Source organism: Rousettus aegyptiacus, unplaced genomic scaffold (assembly GCF_014176215.1).
Source record: "Rousettus aegyptiacus isolate mRouAeg1 unplaced genomic scaffold, mRouAeg1.p scaffold_m13_p_1, whole genome shotgun sequence".
Classification (NCBI taxonomy): domain Eukaryota; kingdom Metazoa; phylum Chordata; class Mammalia; order Chiroptera; family Pteropodidae; genus Rousettus; species Rousettus aegyptiacus.
The window spans coordinates 161,103,599-161,128,638 of record NW_023416284.1 but is presented as its reverse complement, the minus strand read 5'-3'; the positions used below and the strand labels follow the sequence as shown (position 1 = coordinate 161,128,638).

The 25,040-nt window shown below is 36.6% G+C and overlaps 1 protein-coding gene across 2 annotated transcripts in view; it reads left to right on the top strand.

The window, feature by feature from the left end:
- Nucleotides 1–965: 965 nt before the first annotated feature.
- Nucleotides 966–25,040, top strand: part of MOXD1 (monooxygenase DBH like 1) — a 77,694-nt gene continuing 53,619 nt past the window's right edge. Inside the window, exons 1-4 of one of the 2 annotated variants that reach the window (XM_036221828.1) lie at nucleotides 966–1,297; nucleotides 20,189–20,335; nucleotides 22,014–22,181; nucleotides 22,318–22,401. In XM_036221828.1, coding sequence (XP_036077721.1) covers nucleotides 1,034–1,297; nucleotides 20,189–20,335; nucleotides 22,014–22,181; nucleotides 22,318–22,401 — 663 coding nt within the window. In that variant the 5' untranslated portion in view covers nucleotides 966–1,033. Of the gene's footprint in view, nucleotides 1,298–9,005; nucleotides 9,352–20,188; nucleotides 20,336–22,013; nucleotides 22,182–22,317; nucleotides 22,402–25,040 lie in introns of those variants that run through there. The other variant, XM_036221830.1, reaches the window with a different exon arrangement.

The window sequence follows — 25,040 nt, the reverse complement described above, 5'->3', positions numbered from 1 at the left end:
TTCTATTTTTTATTGTTTGTATTTTTGTAAGCCACCTTAAAACTTGTTTTTGAAATGTGGCAGAGTATAAATAAATGAATAAATAAAGAAGGTAATTTGCAGTTGTCGCACTGAAGGCAGGAGTGATGTGGTCCATGGAGAGACAAAAACACTTTTTGACACGACTATGACCAGAACTTAAATAGCAGGAAAAAGAGGACTTCAAATTAAAATCTAATTCCCAAATGGTGCTTCAATCCTGACCTACTTTGCTGACGGCAGAGTAGTTTGATAGAATTTGTCCCCTCAAAACCAGACCAAACCAAACCAAATCCAGGCGGAAGGCAAGCATCAGGACGCTGACTCCTGAGGTCAGGAACAAGATTGCTCCAGACCTGGGGCCTCAGCAGGGTAAAGGGGTGAGAGAAATGCGTTGGAGGTGAACCGTGTCCCTCCATGGGGTAGGACTATCGCTGGGTACCATGGCTCCTGAAAATCAACAGCAACGGATAAGATGTTGAACAGTTACTCTGGACCGGACTTTCCCTACCCCAAACCCAGAATTATTCCTTTTGCACACTCAATTCCTCTTCTCCTTAGCTAGGCTAAACTTGCTCTCTCGTCAATTCTCAAGCGTTCCGCAGGGAGCAGAGACCCCCCCCCACCCCGCCCCCACTTCTTCAGCACTTCTCCACGCCCTCCTCGCAATTGCTCTCTCCCTCCTCCTTTTCCCTTTGCCTCCGGTCCCCTTTACTCGCCTTCTGCCTCGTTCTCCCTCTCCTTTCAGGACTCCCATCGCTTTCTTTCCCACCGAACCTAGAACTTGGGGACCAGTCGGGCGAGCGGGGCGGCAGGTGGCTTGGCGGGAAAGGCGAGACAGGGTGAGAGCGAGACAGGACCCAGGCCCAACGGGACGCGGCGGGAGAGCCCCTCCCGGCAGGCGGCGGGCCGAGGGGCGGTCCCAGGCTCCCGCTTGCACCGCCGCCCCTCGTGCCTCCTCCTCGCTCCGTCAGTCGGCGGGAGCCCAGGTGCCTGCGGGTAGGAGGCGCAGAGGATGTGCTGCTGGCCGCTGCTCGTGCTGTGGGCGCTGCTCCCCTGCGCGACGGCGGGGGACTCGGGCCGGACCTTCCCGCACCGCACCGTCCTGGACGCGGAGGGCAAGTACGGGCTGAGCTGGGGCCCGCGGGACGGCCGGCTCGCCTTCCGCCTCGAGGTGCGCACAGCCGGCTACGTGGGCTTCGGCTTCTCGCCCACCGGGGCCATGGCCGCGGCAGACATCGTCGTGGGCGGCGTGGCCCACGGGCGACCTTACCTCCAGGTAAGCGCATCCACTCCCGGAGTCGGTCCCGTCCCGACCCCAGAACACATGCGGGTCACGGCCACCTGGAGCCACCGCCGGTCTCTGTGGCCGAGGCTGGACGACGTTGCCCCGCGCATCCCCTCTCACGCCCCCCCCCTTGCCATCCGGCACCCCTACCGCCCCGGAGCTCCTTCACCCCCGGAGCGCAAGGCTCCAGCGGGGCAGCTTCCCGCCTCCGCTGTCCAGCTCCGAGTTTTCGCCCCGGGAGGCTGAGCACGAGTGACTCCAGGAAGTTTTCAGTCTCAGAATACTTTCCCGTCCCTAGCCCCGCACTTACTAGACCCTCACATACACACCTGCCGCACATTACCCTTCATTCCTGAAGAGACAGTAGCGGGGACCTTGGCTTTGGGGACCTAACGGACTTGGAGGGGCCAGAGGGCTTTAGCACTTTGCTGTCTTGCTGCAGCAGGGTTGAGGGTCTCAGAACTACAAATTCTAATTATTTGGGAGCCCCTGGGCGCGGGGCTAGTGTCACCTACCTCTTCATAGTGATGAATGAAAGTCCCCCCAAATTGTTTTAGTATATTTGTTATTCTGAGAGCCGCTTAGCAGGCTGCGATTAAAGATTTGCAAAACCTGGAGCCCCAGGCAAACCCTCCTAGGAAGTAGCAAAACTTCTCACTTATTTTAATAGCTAACTAAGCTAATTTGGCAGCTGGCGATTTGCTTTGTAAGAGCCAAGTAGAGACATTGCCGGTTCATAGATGTCTTCATGAATAGGAAAATAATAATAATAATAATTGCGAGATGACCAGAACGAAGAGGTAGTTAGATTTTCTGGACATCTTTGTTTATTTGATCTTGACTGACATTTGGACCCTTTTCCACGATAACATAACATCAAAGTAAATATACACCCTTTGTTACTTATCAGAGTTCATTCAAAGATACAAGCCCTTCAATCTTGATACAGGTCAAAACCCCTAGTGGTTCTGCCATTGAGTTAGGCTTTGATAATATTAAAATCAATGTACCTGACAGATTTCAGAATACATTTTTCAGTAATTTTATTCCCGGCGTCTAAGTTTAGTGTCTGGAAAGTTCTGTCTGAGATAACCATCAAACTTGGGCCTTAATTCTGGCACAGAGCTATTAACTTTGGCTAGGAAAAAAAAAAAAATGACAGCAATAAAAACTTCTAAACCAAACTGTTGTCTTTTTTTTCTTTTTTTTCTTTTTTTTCTTTGGTAAATTAATCTTTTCCTCCCCAAATAAGTACTCTACAATTCCAATAAAATAAAGTTTTAGGAGGATTACACTCTACGTAAATTTTCCCCTGCTGCAGCATCTCAGACATTAAATTTGTAAACCAAAATGTGACGCCAAACACAGGCCTCACTGGCTGAATAACAGGTCTCTTGTGATATGAATTAGACAATACCTTATATAAATACCTATTTGTGCCAAATCTTTTTGTTTGCTTTTAGGGTTGAGAGGGTAATAGACCCCTTAACTATCCTTGCATGTTTTCTTGAAGGGGGCATCGGAAATCTTACTAAGTTAATATCAGAAAACAAGATATACTATCAAAGATAATGATATTGCTTTTCCAAAAAGAGTAGCATTTTTAGAAAACCCACCCAAATTGATATCAGATGAAAAGCCACGGATAGAATCTTGTTTCAACATGCCATAATGGGCCCACCACAAATATCGACTTTGTTAAAATAAAGAGTGTTTTTACACTGCTGGTGGTATTTTATAATTACATAAAGTAGCTATATAAAATTACATAAGAATTAACTGAGTGCTTTTTAGATTGATTTTGAACCATAGAACTTTTCTTAAAGTAACTAGTGAATACACATTGCTATGAGATAAACCTTAAAATTTAGGACACTTTACCAATATTTAATGAGAAAGAAATTGGATTTTCCTGTCTATTTTTATTCCTAAGGAAATAAAATTCTTATTTTCATATGTAAAGATCTTTGTTTGTGTGGCAGCTGCTGATGGTCGGAGATGGCATTAGGTTGTATGATAACTGAAGTTGACATCTGTCATATTCCCTTGTGGCTTTTCCCCATTATTTTATTACATTTCTTTCTTAAGTTTTAAAAATTTGACCTTTAGATTTATTTTATTCTTTTGTTAGTTGGTACTTTCATTTTTCTGATTATCTTAAACTCTTATTTTCAGTAGGATGCTCACTCTTGGATAACTAGGTAAGAATAAGTCCCAATCAGCCAGGTAGAGAGAATTGTTGGCTACATAAATGTTACGAATCCGAATGCCTTGAGAGGTCAGGCAGCAGATGTCAGAAAGTGCTGGTGCTCCCATGGAACAAGCAGGATGTGATGCAACACAGAATAGAGGGGACTGAGGAAGCCAGAGTTTTTGTGAGTGAATTACTATTCTGTGGGAATGCAAATCAAGTATTGTGTGATCTTCTGTTTGTTTCTTTTTTCTTTTTCTTTTCTTTTCTTTTTTTTTTTTTGAGACAAGATCGAAATTTAGCTTGTGTATGTTTAAGTAAAATCTTTTGCTTTCTAAATGCTGGCCACAATTCAAGTTTGTACAATGTGCCATGTTGTGCACATATACATACATGATTTCAGTTGAGATAAATCCCACGGACAACTTAATCTGGGACCAAGAGGGAAAAAATGTTAATAAAGAATCAACCCCAATTGTGAGAATTCATGAAAGGCAGAGAGATGGGTCCCATTTCTTTTCAGGCCAGGTTTATTTTGTGCCAAGAACATTCTGTACTGTGTCGAGGAGACGTTGCCCATTGTTTTGGTTATCTATTGTTGTATAACAAACCACCCCAAAATATAGTGGCTTAATCTAAGGAGAACACTTTTTGCTCACAAATCAGCAATTTGAGCAAGGCTTAGTGGAGACAGATCTTCTTTCTCTGCTCCACTTGGTGTCAACTCAAGGTGGGTGGTTGGAATCATCTGAAGTCTCTTTCACTCATTAACCTGAATGGCAGTTGATGTTGGCTGTTGGCTGAGACTTTAGCTGGTACTACGATGGGAACTCGGCCTTTCTGTGTAGCTGCTAGGATTCCTCACAGCAGAGTGGCTGGGTCCCAAGAGTGAATGTCCAGAGAAACCCCAGTGGAAACTATGTGGCCTTTTACAAGTTAGCCTTTGAGTCATATAGTGTGCCTTCTTCTGCTGTAATCACAGTCCTACTGGATTCAAGAGGGAACATAGACTTCACCTCAGCATCACATTGTGAGGAGATTCCCACGGGAATATTAATGTAGCTATCTTTGCAAAATACATTCTATCACATCCATCTTTACCGACTTGCCCTCTCCTTCCTAACACCTCTTTTGAACTTTTGAGTACCTGGCTACGTGCATCCGCTCTCTTGACACTGCTGAGATTCAGAGGCAATGTTTGCTCATTCACCTTTCTTTTTCCTCTCTTTCTCTTTCTCCCCCCCCCCCCCCACTTTCTCTTTCTCTCTCTCACATTCCTAAGAAGTTAGTGAACAATTGATTATTTCTCGATTGTCCTCCTATTTCCTACTCTCTCCATCCCACCCCGCCAAGAGACTTGAACTTCCAGTCATGGTTGCCAGTCACCCAATGAGACTACCTCCAGAGGGCAGTGTGACATTTGCTTGTAGGAGTGAAAAATCAGATTTTGAATTTCCTACCTCAAGGCAACAGGTTTACTATACCCAGAGAGGAGGCATTATGTGAATTTGCCCTGCTCATTGTGTAACCCTCTAACCTTGTCAGGAGTTATTTCCTCAAATGGTATATGACAAGGTATGATTAGAATGGGAAGGGAACGAGAAATGCGGTTGAGAAGTGAAGCCTGTCTCAGTGTACTCTACCAGAGGAAGTGTTCCGGAGTAGCCTACACCTGGGGAAACGTCCTGCCCAGGATGCTGTTGAGCTCAGTTTCTACACTGTCTTTCACAGACTTGCCAGGGGTTGGAGTGGGAAGCAGTTTTTCCTTTCACATTGGCTTTTGAAAACCTCACTATTTTGTCTCAATGAATTAACTCAACGCTCACTTCCCTGATGGATTCGTGTCCTTTCCTTGTACTTTGCCCCTTTTTGACACAGAGTCATCCCACCCCCACCCGAGCCACTTAGCAACTGTGAGTCCTCATTTGAGACAAGTGAACCGGGTTGATGAATGCCTAGTTTGTGTGAGTTAGAGAAGAGGGCAGCATTGTCGGATGTGCTGTTGAATTTGCACAAAAATTGATTCACTCTTCCTTTGGGGTTGTAAATCACTAGTGAATGGAGGCTGAAACATGTGTCATCATTTGTTACAGCCTTGCTTGTTGGCTGTCTCTTAAACTGAAGTCTTTCTGTGATGAGAAGTAAGTCTTCAGCAGCAGGGTAATTGCTGCTGGGCTGCTCGCTGAGGAAGTGCTTGGAACTGATTTGAAATCACAGAAAACAGTCAGCATTCTTTGTGGTTAACATGTGCTTCTTTTAAGTGCATCCCAGCCAACGGCAACGAAGAAATGTTTGGAAAGCAAATTGAAAAGCTATAAGGGAAAGATGACGAGTGTGCAACCCTGACATAGCTCGGCTGGGGCTTTGTTAAGAGATACTTAGAAGTCTTTGGATTATGCACCCCATATCCAGATGACAGAGGGACCTCCCCAAGCTTCATGCTTTATGCGTTAGCAATACAGACACATGGCTAGTGTAATGCACAACAAAGATGATAGCCTTCAGTGTAAGGTTCTTCCTGGGAGAGCATATGATTTAATAGTGCCAGCCTGAGGAAACAGGTAGACCTAAGAGCCAAGGGAACAGTGCACCTGAATTGACCAACAAAGTTCAAGTCTTCAGGCAACCAACGGCATGTTTCTGGATTCTTGAAAGGAGAGGCAAAAGTCCACTTCAAAGAAAGTGAAAGGTGGTTTATTAATTCATCATTTGTAATAGAGCCCTATTAAAATAAAGTTGCTGGCAAAAGGAATGAATTCATTATACATCATCATATTTCTGGAAATGTTTGATCCATATGTAAAAAAATTCAGTGCATATGGATGCCTCACAATGCTGTTTATTTTAACTTTTAAAGAATAACTAATATACAACTTTTAAACAAAAATAATTCTCCAGAAAGCTTCTTCCAAATCCATGTCTTCTTACCTTGTTAAATTCTAGAGTAGACAAAATATAAAAACTGCTCATGGGCCAGCGTATAACACATAAGCAGAAAATACTGCAAAAATTATTTCAGATGAATAATTTGTGTTAACCGAAACTGAGATTATAGATCTGATTGCAACACGAATAATGGATGAGGTCTTTCTTAGTCATCTTATGTAGCCAAAAATTATGAGACAATCTTTAAACAATTCTTCCTTTTACAGGTTAAATGTTGTTTTGTGTATTTATTTGCTGCTGCTTAAGAGTTTAGAGCTTGGGGTGTCAAATCTCCTGACACCCCACCCTTTTTTGAAGGTGAGGAAACTAAGGAAACTAAGTCTTAGGTAGCAATTAAATAAATGGATTGTTGGAGATGAGCAGCCTGGATTTATCTACTCTCAGTTCTAGTTTGATGTCCTTTCTTCTCCTGCAAGCAAGTTGTAGCTTACAAAAAACATATTCCAATTTTTTTCCTTAATAGTGAAGCACCATGTATAATAAAATATATTTTAATGGATTAATAAAATTATAGTTTTTTTATTGTTTTGTTTCACTGTAAATGTCACAGATACACATTTGTATGATATACTTTTTCATTCACTCAGTTCTAAATATATGCCATACATTATTGTTAAGTCCTTAAAGTGTGTTATCTCATGTAATTCTTACAATAGCCTCAGGATCTCAATATCTTATTTCTCCCATTTTGTACATGTGTAAACCTGAGGCTCTAGGTCATACAGCATAGGGATTATTTATGACTTTTACATGACCATTTCAGTAAAGTACTCACCTATAGACAGAGAATGTTGGAATGTTTATTAATTCATTCCATCAATATTTATTGAATATTTATTGCACAGTTCTAGATGTAGGAGACATAGCATTGAGTGAGATGAAATTATTGGTATAATGCAGCTCACACTTTGGTTGAGAGTGGGGATAAACAACTAAATAAGCAAGAAAAATATCAGAAAGTGATGAGTACTATGCAGAGAATTACAATTGGGCGATGTGAAAGGGGCTGCGTGGCTATTTCAGATTAGGATGCTTATAATCAAGACATGAAGGAAAACGAGTGTCCCAAGTTTCGAAGGTTGTTTTCCAAATTAACCATAGTGTTTACAATTCAAAATATTATATATGATGAAGAAGATTATCTGGCATGGGCATCAAAGGACTCAGTAGACCTTGGATATAGGAAACTGCCTACCTGGAGGAAATATAATTAATGCTTTTTCAAATGTGTCTGAACCGCATGAGCTCTCTTTTCTGTTTCTGTGGCATTGTTACACAGATGTTTAGTGAGCTCGACTAGACTCTTTCAAGCTTTGATCTAGAGAGTTGGTGATTTTATAGAAGTTTCTTCTTTAATACTAGGTGTGAATGTTTTTCTCTTGTACCCTGTATTCTTTCTCATCTTCAATAATATTAGAGAGCCAAAGCACTTTGAGAAGCTAGATCAACAAAACCACATGTGTCTGGAGAAGATTTCCATCTTTTAAGCAATTTTTAAAGTAAAACTTTGAAATCTCAGTTTCTCAGATGAAACTAAGCTGCTGCCTTTCCCCCGCAACCCCAGCAAAGTTCATGCACTGAAGCCCACTCAAACAAGGAAACTTATGATGAAGCCATGGAGCTGCTAGGCCTCCTGCTACTTTGGACAACTTTGGGCAAGGCCAGGATAGATTCTGGCTATGGTGGATTTCAGTCTAGTGATGCACAGGCAGAGTTAATAAAGAATTAAGAACCTGGAAAGATATTTTCTATGTCAGAAGTTCCCACATTTGTCTACACATTAGGACACTTGGGAATCTTTAAAAATGTCGAGTATCCAGAAAATCCCTTCCCTCTCGTGTACCAATTAAATCACAATCCCTGGGGGTGGGGAGAAGGTGATACATGTTTAAGTTTCCCTGGTGATTTTAATGTACAGACAAATTTGGCAGTTACTGACCTTATGTGGTCTAGCTCTTTGATGGTAAAAGGTGACTACCTCCTGGGCCGTGGAGAGAAGCTTGGAAGATTCCAGGTACAGGGATTAGGGATGCAAAGGAGGACTCCATACAAAACAATTCAGAGGGACTATTTGATGTTTGACTCAAGGGCTAGAATATAATTAGGTATTTAAAATTATGTCATAAAACAAAAGTAAATTGAGTTTTCCTACAATGGAAAGGTGAACAGATTAATTGATAATTCTAAGTATTTTCTCAAATGTACATGCCAAAACAAGAGCAGCAGTGGAAGAACTGTGGGTAGTGGTGTATTGCAAAATATGCTGAACCAGAAATCTCTCTCCTCCTCCTAGCACTCTACCATTCCTACACACCTTTTGTCAGTTAATACTAGCTGCTGTATTGCTAAGCAACAGGAATATCTACCCACACAGAGTCTAAAATATATGTTCTATATGGTCATAGGACATCAAAGGAACATTAATAAATGAAAGTCTCAGATAATTCGCAGCTTATATTTAAGCAGAGAAAAGTGTTCTGTTCTAAAACCTTTTAGTAGAATTAATAATAACAAAATGGACTCCCTTTGTATTTGGAAAAATTCTCAGGTATCTTTCCAGGTCTATAAATACTTTGCCTCTTCCTCTTCCTCCCCCATTCTCCAAGGTTACTAATAAGCAGTGAAATGCCCTAAAACTGCGGTAGCAGAAAGGAAAAGGAGGAAAAGTAGAAGTGGTAGATAATTAGTATTTTTTTTTTTAGGATAGGGATGGGGCATTTACAAGTTGATGGCTGCGACGGTGCTGCCACATCTGAGATCCCAGGAGCAAATCCATGTGCTTGGCAGGTCTGCAAGAAATACCTGCTGGATAACTGCTGAGCAGTTAAACACAGGAAGTCCCGGTGCAAATTCCAGCACTGCTCGCTACTTATTCCTTCTGTTGCTTTTGGCAAATCCCTTAACCTCAGTAAGTGACATTTACAAAAAAGGGAATCATGACATCTAACGCATGTTTTTTTTGTTTGTTTGTTTTGTGTTGTTTTAAACCTGGCTCTCTGGCTCATGTTATTTATTCATTTTTGTTTGTTTGTTTTGTAAACTATAGTTGACATAGAATATTATATTAGTTTCAAGTATATAACATAGTGATTCAACATTTATATACCTTACAATGTGATCACCATAGGTCTAGTAACCATCTATCACCAAAGTTATTACAATAAAATTGACTGTATTCCCTGTGCTATTCCAGCTGTAAAATAAGCAAGTCGTGGGGAGATAATGTAATGTAATGCATGGGTTTTTGTGAGGAATAAATAAAATATAAATCAATGGGCCTGTAAAACTCTTAGCAGAGTATGTGGCATGTTTATAGTACTCAGATATTATAATGAATTAATCACTTAGTGAGATGTCTAAATTGTCAGATTACATGGAGACAAAGCTTTCCAACATTGTGAAAAGGTATTTGTTAAATGTATAGATGGGAGAGATTGATGGAAATTTTTGAGAAAATTTAAGGGCAAACTTTAAGCAACTAGTTTGTGAACACTTTGCATCATTAATGACTAGAGGCTAGCATGGTTTCAGTAAACACATGTACTGACAAGACGGCATTTTCTTTTGTATTTGTTTACTGGATTGGTAGTTGGGGTATTAAATAAGTGGTGCGTCTGAACGATAGTAAATAATTAACAGGGTTTCTCATGATGCCCTTATAGAAAATGGACTAATAAAGTTGAATTAATTATAATCATAGATATTTAAATATTAACACTCAAAATATGTTGATAACAGACTGGCTACAGAATGAGGACTCAAAAGAGAGTAATATCTTAAAATAATGAAATTAAAAGTTAAAAATTCACTGAGAACGCAAATAAAGTTCAACACTTGGTTAAAAAATTAGTTGTGTAAAACAAATGTGTAAATTTGGACGTAATTGAATTCATATGAAAAGATAGCGATATTTATTTTAAGCTCCAAAAAATGTGCTTGCTAAATGTATGAGTACAATATTAGCCTATAAACGCTATTGTTTTCATTAAGGGAAATAGTATTGATTTAGTACTCTACATTACGCTAATCATACCAGAAGATACATTCTAGAATAACATTTTCAAAGGGTGTGTGTATGAACTGGAGAAGGCTAAAGGGGGATTACGGGATAGTTTAAATATCTGGAAATCAGGGTACCCGAGTAATGGGAAATAGCCGTTAGTGTTTTACGTGGAGTAAGAACAATTAGAAGAGACATGATGATTGTCTTTGACATAGTAGACAATCTTCCTCAACGTGTATGGATTAGATGCTACCCATTAGGCTCCAGAAGGAAGAAAAAAGACCCACTTAATATACATTAAATGGTAGAAGATTTTAGCTTCATGTAAGAATTACATTTCTGACCATTAGAGGTACCGAAATTGAGTGAGCTTCTTTGTGAGGTTGTAAGTTTATGAGCTTTGTCACTGGAGGTATTAAATACTGTATGATCATCTCTTAAGAAATATTTGTGAGAGAAATCTTTCTTTGGTGGGATCTAAGATTAGATATCCTTCAGGTTGTCTTCCAACTTGAGTGTGATGTTGAAAATAACTTTACTCCACATTCATGCATTTAAGTTATTCAAGAAATCAGTAGAAGGGCAGACATCAGCAACTGTGAAACTGTCTATGTTGTTTTTTAACGCACCTCAAAAAGTTGTCTCTGTGTGAACTGTTACAATGGTTATGAGAGTGTTTCATCTCTTTCCCTACTATATATTTCAGTATATTTGAATTATTTAAGTGAATATATATTAGTTTTGAAATCTGAAAAAATAAAAAGAATGTTTTGTAACTTGTATATACTCAAAAGAATAATTTGGAGGGCTTCAAGAGCAAAGCTCGATGAGAAGCTTGTGAGTTTCTGAAACGTGTTTGGTGCATTGTTTTGATCTAAGAGCAGTCTACTTATTCTCTGTCTCCTGACCTTCTCATCTGGATATATAGGTAGGTGTCTCAAACTTAACCTCGCTCACCCTCACCCTGCTTCTTTACCAGTCTTCCCACTCTCAGTAAATGACACCTTCTGGTAGCTCCAGTCAAAAATTAGGAGTCATCCTTGTTTCTTCTCCTTCTCTCAGCCTACATATAAAACCCATCTTCAGGTTCTAGTGACTCTTCTCTCCATACTAAATCTAAAACCCGCTCACTGGCCTTCAATTTTACTACCCCCACTCAATCTCAAACCACTGAGACCACTGTCTGTCTTCCCAACCACCATTCTTATTCTTTCTTTTTATCATTCTCTGCAGTGTAGCCATAGTAACACAAACATACACACACACATGCACACACACACAGACACACACACTTATGTCAGTCAGAATATGTCACTTACTGCTTAAAGCTCAAATGACTTTTATATAAGACTAATATTAAATTTGAATTCCCTATACTCACCTATAAGGCGTAACAATGTCTTGGGCCTCATCTGATCCCGAGCTTTTATTTACATCCTCAAACTGGATAAATCCACTGCCACTCCAGGTCCTCTCCCATAGCCTCTCTGGCTTCCTAGAATCTACTTCTTCCATTTTTTTTTTTGGTAACTGGCTTCTAATTGTTATTTATTTCTCAGTTTAAGTGTCATGGCCTCGGCAGTGACTCTTCAGATCACTCAGTTTGAAGGTTTTCCAGTTCCTCTCTGTAATCTCTGATTTATTTTCCTTTGAGCACTTATTATCTAAACATTTGAGGATATATTACCTAATTTTTAAAAATTTGCCTGCACTCCCCTGTCCCCAACTAAACTATAAGTTTCATTGTGGTGGGGACTTTGTCTACTATCTTGTTCCCTCAGCCCTACAACAGGCGCTGAGGAGTAGCAGTCACTCAATAAAATATATGTTGGAAGAAAGGAGAGGAGGGAAGAAGGGAGGAAGGAAGAAACGAACTTCTTCAAAATTTATTCCTCATAAACTGGTCATGGACAGTTAAGAGAAGTCTTATAAAAACTTTTAAAAATTAAGATGACGGGGTAGGATGAAGGCAAAATAATATCTTATTTCAATGGTGAGATATGAAATTATTTTTTCCATTGAAGTTATTGTTAAAGTTGAAATTTTAATTTTACACTGTATCTCTGATAATTCTATAATCATAGTAAAGTATTACATTACAAGAAAACTAAAATGAGATGATTGCTTGTGGGAGAAAATTCTGGATGTGAGTTTTCATAAGGCACTCAGGAGGATCCCTCATTGGAACAGCAGCTAACAGGGTTCGTATTTTCTTGTCTTGGCAACTATTTAATTGATCCGTTATTATATTTAGAGCTTTGGTTTTATCTGAAGTGGTTTCTAGAAGGCAAACCCCTTCTGTTTTGACATTTCATTCAAATTTCTAAGATTAGTGAAGAAATCACTTGTTAAAATGACCTTATCTTGAATTCTGAAGATTATGTTTACATAGTTTGTTTATACAGCTTTATAATTTTTTTTAGGATCAAAGATTCTCTTTAACACAAAAATATTTATTATTTTACTATCAAATATTATTTAACTATCAAATATTATTTAACCACCATAACACTTATTATAGAAATTGATATAAGAAGCAGAAATGTTTGAAGGAACAAGACTTTTGAGATTTAGAAAAAGAAAAACTACAAGCACCTGTTGAAGAAAATGATGACAGATGGTAACATTTTTCTCAAGGTTCCCCCTGCAGCTGTGCTTACATTCAGTTTTCCAGGCTGAATCGGGGTTTATTCATATCTTTTATTACACCCATAAGAGTTTTCTCTTTATCCTGTTTAACACAGCACTAGTCAAAGCTCTCTTCTGTTACAGAGATTTTATTCAAGAGAGAAAAAAGACTGACAAAAAGTGAGAACCAATTTAACATCTGTGTAATCATGTTTTTTAACAAGAGGTCATAGCAATCTTGTAGATTATAAAAGCTAGCTTTTTTGGTATGTTATCTTAGTTTGAAAGTGACAATATTAGCACCATCATGCTTAATGGTAAATGCCAACTTCTGTTAATGCTGACTTACTTTTCTGTTGCCATACAGCGTTTTGAAACTTTAATGATATATTTCATAATTTTTTTCAAAGCATAACGTGTTCAAAACAAAAGGTATCCTGTGAGAACATGTTTCAGGAGTAATATTTTTATGACACAACTGCAGACTAACTATTATTTGAGTCTAATTATCAACTCAGATTTTCAAGGCTAAGGTAATATTTTTTTTAAAAAAAGTATAAACAAGCTAAATACATGATTGACATAATCAACAATAAAAACAGAAAAAAATCTCTCAGTGACAATTCACATCGAAGCTGATTTTAATGAAGATATTTGAGTTACAATGTAATTGAAATCCACACAAAGCCATTGATCTAGGATAACATTACTTCCCATTTCACTTTATAGAACATTAAAACTGAATAAGTACAAAGAATGACTTCTACATATCAGCTTTTATACTTAGTTAAAATATTTACATATTTTTATTTTTTAACTCTTAAAACTCTCTACAGAATTATGATTCTCCTAATCCTCCTCAACCCACTTCTCTCAGAGTTCATTTTTAGTGACACTTAATAGGAGCCTACTTTTATCATTATTTTATGTTTATAAAATATATATTTAATACATATATCATACATTTAGATTTTTATAATGGCTGTGCTATGACAATGAGAGTGCACTGTGATCAAATCCCATTTTTATTTTAAAAGTCCTATAATATCAAGCACTATAGGAAGATGACTGAGGAATGGCCTTCACCATAGATGTAAAGTAGAGCTGCATCTGGCTCCATTTGCTAAATGGGTCTGGGAGCAGGGATGAGGGATGCCATTCATTCTAATTCTAAAGGTGAAAATCATATAGTAAAAATGATATTTCTTAAATATCTCATAAGCTCTATACAGTATGATTTTGTGAATATAAATTTCTAGATGATGTTATTGCTATTCATTCTCTTAAGTGGTTGTTTTACTGTCGATTCCATTCTCTGTTTTTTTTTTTCTCTTAGAGATAGTAGTAATGAGATAACTATTTTACTTAATCATCCATTTGAAAAACAAATATCCATTTGTCAAACTGTCAGGAAGCCCTTAAACTCACTGAACACACTTTTTTAGGTTTAGCCAATCTGCATGAAGGATTTTTAAGATTGACAGGTCTTTGAGTGACTTGCTTTCTTTTCCTCCTTTCTTTTTCTTCTTTCCTTCTCCCTTCCTTCTTTTCTACCTCCACACAAGAATAAGTGAATGATAGGAAATTTGGGACCCAGATTTTTTTTTCCCATTTTCTCTTCTCTTACCTCAGTTGTGCTTTTAATGTTTGCCAATATGCCATTTTTTATTGTATAATATTGACATTGCTAAGACTGTGTTTGATTATAGTCCATGTATTTTCTTAATACAGGCTGAAGGAAGAAAAATAGTGCTGCTGGGGAATATTTTGCTCCCCAAAAGTTAAACAGTTCCTTTAATACAAAGATGTGAATATTGGAAGATGGTTCTTGGGTTTTTATCTTTTATTTTTATTTAGATTTAGCAAAAGGAAAGGCAGGATGCTCCTTTTAAAATTATATATATTTGATGAGACTGATATATACAAATCACTCTGTTAGGTACCAAGGATTTAAAAGAACATTAGAAAACATGATAAATCTCTCTCAGATCTGTTTTTATTTTCTTTAAAATAGGTAGAGAATGCCCTCTTAGTGTAAAAGGATTTCAAAGAGCTATTGCATGCATAAAGTTTTTTTTGTAAATGCTGATGTCAGTTTCATATGATTCATGTCTATTTAGGGGCTAAAAGGTCATAACAACATTCCCAGATTTCAGTTCCAGATGTGTCTGCATGGCAGATCATGTAGCCCCAAACTTATTCTAGCATCTGGTTAAACATTCCACATCAGATCTTAACCATATGTAAACATATTTGAGGGCAAGTGAGAAAATAATCTGTTGTCTTCCTCTTTTTGTTCCATTTACAGTGTAAATAACTTTTGTAAAGTTAGAGATTTATAACTGGATTAACAAGATTAGATGTCTATTTCTAGGCCATTACCACTTATTTGAGAAGATAATGCTGTGTCTAGAACATATTGCATGCTACATGAGAATGCAAATAGAGGAATAAGGATTCAGAGAGGGAATGATCACTTCTGGTCAGAATGATTAAAGATAACTTTATAGAGAGGATAGAATCATGAGTCTTGAAGAGAATGAAGTGGTTCAGTGGGTGGAGTTGGTGGAGAGGATATCTCAGTGGGGTGAGGAGAGCAGAGGAAAGAGAATGAGCAAAAGCAAAGAGCTGGAAAAAAGGCAGAGGATTTGAGGAGAATAATAGAAAATAAAGATCGTGTGGTGAGAGTAATGATAGACACCCTAGAAAACCAAGTTACACTAAATTTGAGAGAAACTTGAATCTAAATTATAGAACCTTGTACTATATGCTGTTGAATTAAATGTAATGACACATTGAAAGTGATTTTCAAGGAAGACCTTGACAGAAATAAGTAGATGATAGAGTCTGACATTAGATAAAAGTTGTAATGGAGCAGATGTAAAAGGTGGGTTATTTTTTCAAAGGAAGACATGATAGGAGTAGGTGCAACCTGTGGAGTTGTAATAGAGGAGGAAGTTAAAGAAGACTGTGGTTTTGGATTTGGATGGCTGAGAGAATAGCAGTTTAAGCAGAGAAAATCAAGAAAACTAGTCTTACAGATAAAGGGTGGATACAACTTTAGATATATTACATTTAAAATGACAATAAGACTTCCAAGTAAAGGTATTCAGTGGACTGTCACATATGTAACACTGAGTAAAGGTTATGATTAGAAATTCTTGGAGGAAATGAGATTCCCAAAGGATGAAATATGAAGACAAGAATATGATGTCAAAGACAGAACTTTGTTATTCATGTTAGGGAATGGGAAAAACAGAGACCAAGTGTCAGAGGTGGACAATAAACAGTGGAACCTTCTGGAAGTGGGGAATACGAGACATTTTTGCTTTGTTCCTAAGATTTACGCGTTCCCAAATTTAGAGTGGAAGAATTCAGTCTTTCATCATTAAGTATGATGTTAGCTGTAAGGTGTTTATAGATGCACTTTAAAAGGTTAAGGAAGTACCCTTCTGTTGCTAGTTTACTGAGAAATTTTAGCATGAATGAATGTTTCAAATAGTTTTTCTGCATTTATCAAGATGACTGATTTTTCTTTTTTAAACTTTTGATATAATGAATTGCACTGATTAATTTAGTAATGTTGAACCAACTCTGCATAGTCATGTTATATTATCCTTTTTTAAAAATATATATCACTGAGTTGTATTTGCTAATATATATTTTTAAGAAATTTCATCTAGGCCAATGAGAGATGTTGATCTGTAGGTTTTCTTGTAAAGTTTGAATTTGGTATCAAGGTAATACTCGTATCAAAAAATGAGTTGAGAAGTACCCTTTCCTCTTTTATTTTCTAGAAGAGTTTGTGAAGGATTGGTATTATCTCTTCCTTAAATATTTGATAAAATTCCAAATGAAAGCACTTTGACTTTGACTTTTCTTTGTAGAAAGGTTTTTACCAATGAGTAGATTATAGAGCTTCAAAGTATCTGTTTCTCTGCATTAGTTTCTGGTTTGTGTCTTTTGAGTACTCTACCTGTTTCTCATCTAAATTATTCAACTTTTTTTGCATCAAGGTATGCATAATATTATTAAGCTTTTGATGTCTGTAAGATCTATTTTAATATTTCTTTCATTTACATCTATTTGTTTTCTACTTGTTCCATCTAAGCCTTGTTTTGTTTTTCCCTTTTCAGGTTTTCTTTTAGATTAAGTATATTTTATGATTCCATAAAGTGGATATTATTTAGGATAGAAAAAAGGCAAAATGTGAGTGCTCATGTATTATAGCTGAAATTTTCTTAATAAAATAAGATGTATGATCATAAACTGAGAGATGTTGGCATCTTGCACAGAGAAAGTTTAGAATATCTGTCTTGGGAAGCTTCCTGAGAAAACAGCAAGGATTTCCGAGCATTAGAAGGGGCCCAGCTGAAGTAGGCATATAACTAATAATACTACTTTGATAACTAATCTGAAGGTATATCTCCAAATAGCCCACACAAATTGGATAAGGTGAAAAAAAATTATAATGGAATTACAGTGGTGGTCAGGCTATTTCACATTTTGATTTTAGTTTTACTCAAATTTGTTCATGTTTTCTTTCAAGAATGTCAAAGATACCAGCTTTTTTAGACAATTACGTTTTTCCAGGAATTTAGAACTTTGACATGATTGGGAGCTGTCTGTTCTAAATAGTGAACAAACAATGATTTACACAGGGCAGATGAGCTCAAGGATTTTTAATATGACCTCAGTGAAGTTTCTCCCATTTTCTTTCTTATAGCTAAGTTAGATGAAAAGCCAGAAAAAGGTGGGCTAGCTGGAAGGAATGGAAAATTGGCAGGCCGGCTAGATATTTTGTGGGACTAATGGTTTTGGAAACATATTTGCAAGACTAGGATAATTATTCTTCTCTTTGAACTGATTATGTTCTGTATTGTATTCTCTTTGTTTGTAAAAACTGTGATTACTTGAATTGTGTAATGAAATGTGAGCTTAGTGTAAAGGCACAGTTAGTTTATCTAAATCCTTTTTGTCCATAGGCATTGTTATTTCATTTATATATTTAAAATCTATGTGATTACAAGTGGGAAAATAACAGTATCATAGGAATATTTCATTTGAATTGGTTTTACAATTACAGCCCACTCTCAGAATATTTTTTTTTTGACAAACCCCAACTTTAGCAATAGGAAAAGTAACATTTTATGTGAAAAAACTTGATATAGATATTTTCTGTAGACAGAAAAATAAACTAACCCTTACTTTTCCAGAAGTGGCCACTACGCTATAGAACAGATTGCTTGTGTTTGAATACTGACTCTACTGCTGTTCACAAGCTGTGTGGTCCTGGGCAAGGTGCTTCACCTCTTGGTGCTTCAGTGTCTTCATCTGTGAAATAGAGTTTTATCTCATAGACTTCATATGAAGACTAAATGAGTTTAATACATGTAAATTGCCTAAACTGGGTCTGGTGAATCATATGTATTCAGTAAGTTGTAGTTGTTACTAGAGTGAAAAAAGGTTAGTTAGGCACTGAGCATGCCAATAGTGTGGGGTTTGAACAATATCTAGATGTGGGACTCTGAATGTCCCAGATTTACACACACTTGATAAATACCTTAGAAAGGTACTAGGAATAAAAATGACAAATGCTATCCATTTGAGTGTGACATTTATAGACAATTTAAGGTTTTTTTCTTCTATACTATATTTTCTCTGCCGAGCGTTAACAATCATTTCTTCAAATGTTATTTTAGCATTAGTGAAAGTTATTATAATTATGTTTTACATATATATTCTAAATCAACTCTTTGTGATTTATTAAAATTATGTACTTGAAAACCAGTATTATTAAAGCAAAATATGTGTTTTCTCTGAGAGATGAAAATTAACAAGATTTTTATAACTCTCAACATAGTAAGCTACTGATAAAAGGCATAGGGAAATATTTTGGAAAAACAAACAAACCATATTGCAAAAGAGGGAAGGGAATGATCGATGAATGTGCACTAACCCTGGTAAACAGTTTTTTTCTCTCATATGCCACTGCATTTATTTATCTTTCAAAATCTGTAAATAGGTACAGATTATCTCCGTTGTACTCATGTTAGAACAAAAGTTCACAGAATTTGACATCAACAGTTCTTCAGGGCATTTCAAGGTAGAGCTGTGGGTCAGACCCCGATCATTTTATTTCAAAGCCCATGCCCTCCCCACTGCATCTGTCTGCCTCCCGGAAGTGATCTGTATGCCATCGAACAATTTAAGTACAAAAATTATAGCTGATCCACAAAAACAAAACTTCCCTGGTTTTTCAATATCTTGTATTTCAACTAGTTTCTTTGCTTACTTTTCATTGCATTTCATTTTAATAAGCACATACCATTAAGCTTATACTACAACAATCTATCACCTCAGGATGGGTCCCCTTGCTTTTAGGAAGGTGGAAGGGAAGCGCCATCATGGCAATAGTGGAAAAAGTGCCAGCCATGGGGCTGGTTCTGGCTTTTTCATGAACTAGTTTATTTTACTTTTGGGGAAGGCATTTCACAGTGTTGAAGTTCCTCTTTTCATTTGCACAATACATGAAAAGTACTCAATGATCTTGAATGTTCCTTTATTCCATCTCTTTTGATGCACTGTGGTATCACACAATAGGCTAGTGGTTACCAGAGGGTGGAAGGGGAGGGGAGGGGTAGGTAGGGTAAAAGGGGTCAAATATGTGGTGACAGAAAGAAATCTAACTATGGGCGGTGAACACACAATGTAATATGAAATGTGTGTGTGTGTGTGTGTGTGTGTGTGTGTGTGTATCTGCCTTACTGTTGAATTGTACACTTGAAACTTACTGGATTTCATTAACCAATGTCACCATAATAAAACAAACAAACAAATTAATTAATTAAATAAATTTTAAAAAATCCACATAGTCTTTTCCTGAAGGGCAGGAAGTTCGAATATGGACCAATTTCCTAGGGAATTGATTCCCTAGTTGGGAATCCAGCCCCTTGGAAATGTCCAGGTTTTGAAAAAATGATTATAGACACAAGATTTGGCAATAAGCAAACCCAGAATCAGTTTTTTAAGGTCCTGTTAATACTCTTAATCTAAATTCTTTATCTTCCAAATTTAGGATATCCTGATTTTTCTTTTTTCATATTTTCCACAGGATTATTTTACAAATGCAAATAGAGAGTTGAAAAAAGACGATCAGCAAGATTATCACCTAGAATATGCCATGGAAAATAGCACACACACAGTAATTGAATTTACCAGAGAACTGCATACATGTGACATAAATGACAAGACTATTACGGTAAGAAGCCTCTGAGTGAATGCATGCATGATAATTCATATTTATTGTTGTGAAACCCTTTGCAGAATAAAATAAACAGTTATTTAAAAATAACCTTGATAACAAAGTCATGATTCTTTTTGGGAATATCTTAAAATTTTCTTTATAAGCCACGAAAAAAATTCTGAGACAATAAATTGTGAGGCAATTTTTTTTGGTGAGTGAATCTAAAATTTTGAAGAGCTGTTTAAAATGTGTATAATTTGACTTATAAAAGATTTTTAGCTTCTTTATAAAGTTTGAAAATAAACAATAGATAAAAGTTGTAAGAAATGTATTACACAAGAGAGAATTATGATACTGAATATTAGTATATAATTCATCTGATTTATAACTGATTCATCTTTGTAAATTTCTGAACAGTTAAGATGAATAGTAGACTGATTAAAATTGCTCATCAACATCACACAAGCTTTGTTACTGTTAGACTTCATGCAAAAATTAATATCTTTATGCATATGAAAATTAAATATTTAGAGAGTATATAATTCATGTGGTACTTTGGAATTTTCCACGAATTTCTTGGCTCAATTTTATTTTACATAGACCAATAAAATTATTATTTTTTATTTAGTAAATCAAAGCTTTAAAATGGGAATGCAAAATCTGAAGACGTTTGATTAACATTCAACCAAAAGAGTAAAAAAGGAAGGAAAAAACACATACAAAGACATGGATCACTTTTTATGTAATATACAGTATAATTATACTTTAATTGGAATAATAATTACAGTCATTTGACTTATTAAGAAAGAATATAGCTTTTAAAATAAGTAGCTTTTGCTTTATTGTTTATTTTCAAAGTTCTTATTACAAAGGTCTGGCAAAGGCACCTTTATCTGTGGGAGGACTGAACAATTTCTTTATACCTCAGCAAACTCTCCCCCTTTCCCTACCACCCTTTGGGCAATCTCTTTTGGTTGCTAAATGGAAACCAATTTCACCTGACAATACTTTTTCTATCTGGGATACCACAGTCTCTTGGAAAGTCCCAGGATTTATAAAATGACTGTTAGATTCTAGGATAACCCAATGCAGAATCAGAAGTTCCTCCTGTATTTGAATTTTATGTAAATTCATACATGTGACCGAGAAAAATCTATTGTGAAAGTAAAAACTCTGACTTGGAAAGTAATTTTAATTTTCATTGTATTTACTTTCCCTAAAATGTTTCATGGTATTAGAACAGGTTTTAATTTCCCCAAATTCCTGTTGCTTAACAAGAATATTTGCTTGGTGACTACCAGGTGCTAGTTTGGATGTTTAGCGTGACAATGATTTGCTGTTTCTGTGTGCATGAAAGCATAACTCCTAAGTCAGTCATCCTTCACTCTGTTTTGGAACATAGAATCTTGTGTGCTGAGAGAGACAGTTTCTTCCCCCTCAAAACTTGTCTATTTGGATACTTAATGACTTAATCAGATTTACACAATTATCGTTAGAGAGCATATTGAGAACTCCAAATGTCACTATTCTCCTTTCTTCACTTCTATATCTTGCTTTATTTATTTATTTTATTATTGTTTTTTTGTTTTGTTTTATTTTGTTTATCCTGCTTTAAATAGAGTTCTTTAAACTCAACTCAGTGATAAGAGAAGTTCTCTGATGAGACATAATCATGCCTATGTCTGATCACCAGGAGAGCACTATGAGGGTGATCTGGGCCTATCACCATGAAGATGTGGGAGAAGCTGGTCCCAAGTACCACAGCTCCAATCGTGGCACCAAGAGTCTAAGGTTGTTGAATCCTGAGAAAACCAATGTGTTGTCTACAGCCATACCATACTTTGACCTAATAAATCAGGACGTAAGTTTTTTCGTGTTTTATGACTGGAAGGGTGGGTGTATTGAAAGCGTTTAAGAGTTTTTACTTACATCGTTGTATTTGATAACTTGTCTAGAGAATGTGACTTTGTGTTCACCTCCCCTTTTTATTAAGACAGGTCCTCATCCCAAACAAAGGTACAACGTATTGGTGTCAAATGTTTAAGATTCCTGTGTTCCAGGAAAAGCATCATGTAATAAAGGTATGTGATTTACTCACAGGCTCCACTTAATTTGTATGAATGGAGGAAAAATTGTAGTTCTTAAAATGAAATGATAAAAAATACATAGAAATGATTTTCAACCATATGAAAGTTATTTAGCAAGCAAAGAACTAGTTTATATGACACTGTCTTAAGAGTCACTGAATTTAGGGAGAAGGCTTGGATTGTAGCTAGTATTTGAGGTTTGTCTCCTAATTTTACATGTTAAAGGTAAAAGTTTTGGGATACATTTGAACATCTCTAGTTATTTCTTAGACAACACTTTTATAATTGGAATTGTTAGAATTGCCATTTAAAATATTTACCTATTGATAAATTCTGTCCAGGAAAGTTATATTCCGCACCAGAATTTTTTGAGAATATCTGCTTTATTGAAAATACTGAATATTCTCATAAAAAAATTGTTACAGTATTTTTTGAAACTAGGAAAATGAGAAAATAAGTGAATTTCTATAGAATTAAAAAGTAAGGAATTGTGTAATAAATAAGACCGGCTTGCCTGTGGCGTATAATTCCCTCCCAAGGATAGGTCTCCCAAAACTTTTGCATCTAGTTAGTGAATGAACAAGGATTTAAAAAAAACTTACAGCCCTTGGCTCCGTGCTAGGGGTTGTTTGGCAGTTCCACAGAGGATTTCCACAGTCTCCAAGAACCTACAGTGAGATTATAGGAGACGGGACCAAGACATAGGTGCATATGAAATATCATAAACATTCAGGAGACCAAACATTGCCCTCGGACTATGTAATGAAGCAGTGTGGATGTGAGAAAGGAGCGAACTCTTAGATTCTGGAATCTAGAGGAAAATATGGGGGTTCACTGTGTGAATTGACTGTGTGCTCTCAGTTCGGTTGCTTTGGGGTAATGCCGTAGGCCCTAATTTCCTCATCCTGAAAGGCGGTCGTCATAACACTCTCACTACCAGTTTCAAAGCATTTTGGCAGAGATGGAAACACTGAGTACATTCTACAAGGTGATTTAAATTTATTAATTTCTAATATATTTGTCCAGTGGCACAGACCTGCCTTTCATTTGTAGAATGATTCATAACTACCTAGAGAGGCAAGCGGAGCAGGTTGAGAGAATATTTATTCAGTTAGTTTTTCTAAATATTTGTGGAATATTTTTGTAATTAGAAGACTCACCAACAATATGACTGCAGATGAGTCATTTACCTCTCTGCAATGTTTTCTTCTATTTCTTGCATTTTAAAGAGGAATGCAAATTCTTGCCTTATATATTAATACAGTGCCTAAGTCCTTTCCTTGTACCGGTGAAAAGTCTCAGAAAAGAGAATGTTATATTTATACATACTCTGAGTCATATGTTACTGTGCCATTTGCGGTAAATTTAATTGGAACCTGGCTTAGGGGACAAATGTAAAACTATAGGCTCAGAGATAAAATCAAATGTTTTACAAAATAGGCCTTTGATTCACTTTTCAGAAAAGGTTAATTGTTGGGAGGCTAAGTGCTTAACCACTTACATTAGTGCATTTTTATTCTTATCATTATTAATGCTAATAATGAAGTTGCATGAAATAAAAAATAATTGTCTACCCTTAAAGGAGGGCAATATATTATCTGACCTTCCATGTAGGACATTTTCTTGGTACCTCACCTGAGAATTCTTAGCTAGCCTTCCCATCGCAAGCATATCTAGTAATACCTGGATATATATGGACCTCTCTTATCTAAGGGTATGCTTAGAATTAAGTCCTTTTGGGACTACATTGCTATATACACTATATATCAAGAGGGATCTCATGACTTGAAAGCCTTTGGAGCATTTTTGCAGTGTTTGGAAGGCTATAAAACAGTGAAAACTCTTTACCCCAGCAAAGGAGATTTGAGGGAGAAGCAGCAATTAAGAGAGAAATGCTTATACAAAGTTTTGTTTTTGTGGGGCAGAGGATTGGTTGCTAGATTTTAAAACTCCATTATTACTTTAGAATACCACTTATTGAATAAATTCCCGAGCTTGATGTTAAGCCCTAAAATATTTTAAAATTCATTAAGTATTATAAAACACGTAATTCAAAAAAGAACTCAAATAGGATAATATCCCCCCAAAAAGCTCTACTAGGGAATAAATTCAAAACATTTAGGTCGTATATATGTTGAGGTGGTCTTTCAAAAACAGTTTTATTTTGCAGCGTATGCTAGTTTACGATAATTTAAATACGTTTCTATAGTAGAAGTCTAGGACTTACCTAAGAATTTAAGGTAAAAACAGGAGAAAAACAGCCAGACTGAATCATCATTTCTTGGTCATTTTGCCTTAAAGGACCTCCTTCCTAATATGGAGGCAGTAAACTTCGTGGTATAGTATAGGTGGGTTCTGTGCTCCAATAGACTGGGTATGAACCTTTCTTTCCATTATTAATCACTTAACAGTGGGAAAGTTATTAGCCAACCACAGCTCTACTTTATCATTTAAATGGGAATGGTACCTTCCTTATATGATTGTGTAGAGTGAAGATTAAATATTGGTTTTTAAAAAATATATGTTAACCCTTAGCACAGTATCTGACATAGAAAAGTCTTAATAAACCCAACTATTATTATTAGACAATTTTCAATGTTGCATTCTGACTGACTTTTCATTGAAAACTGCTA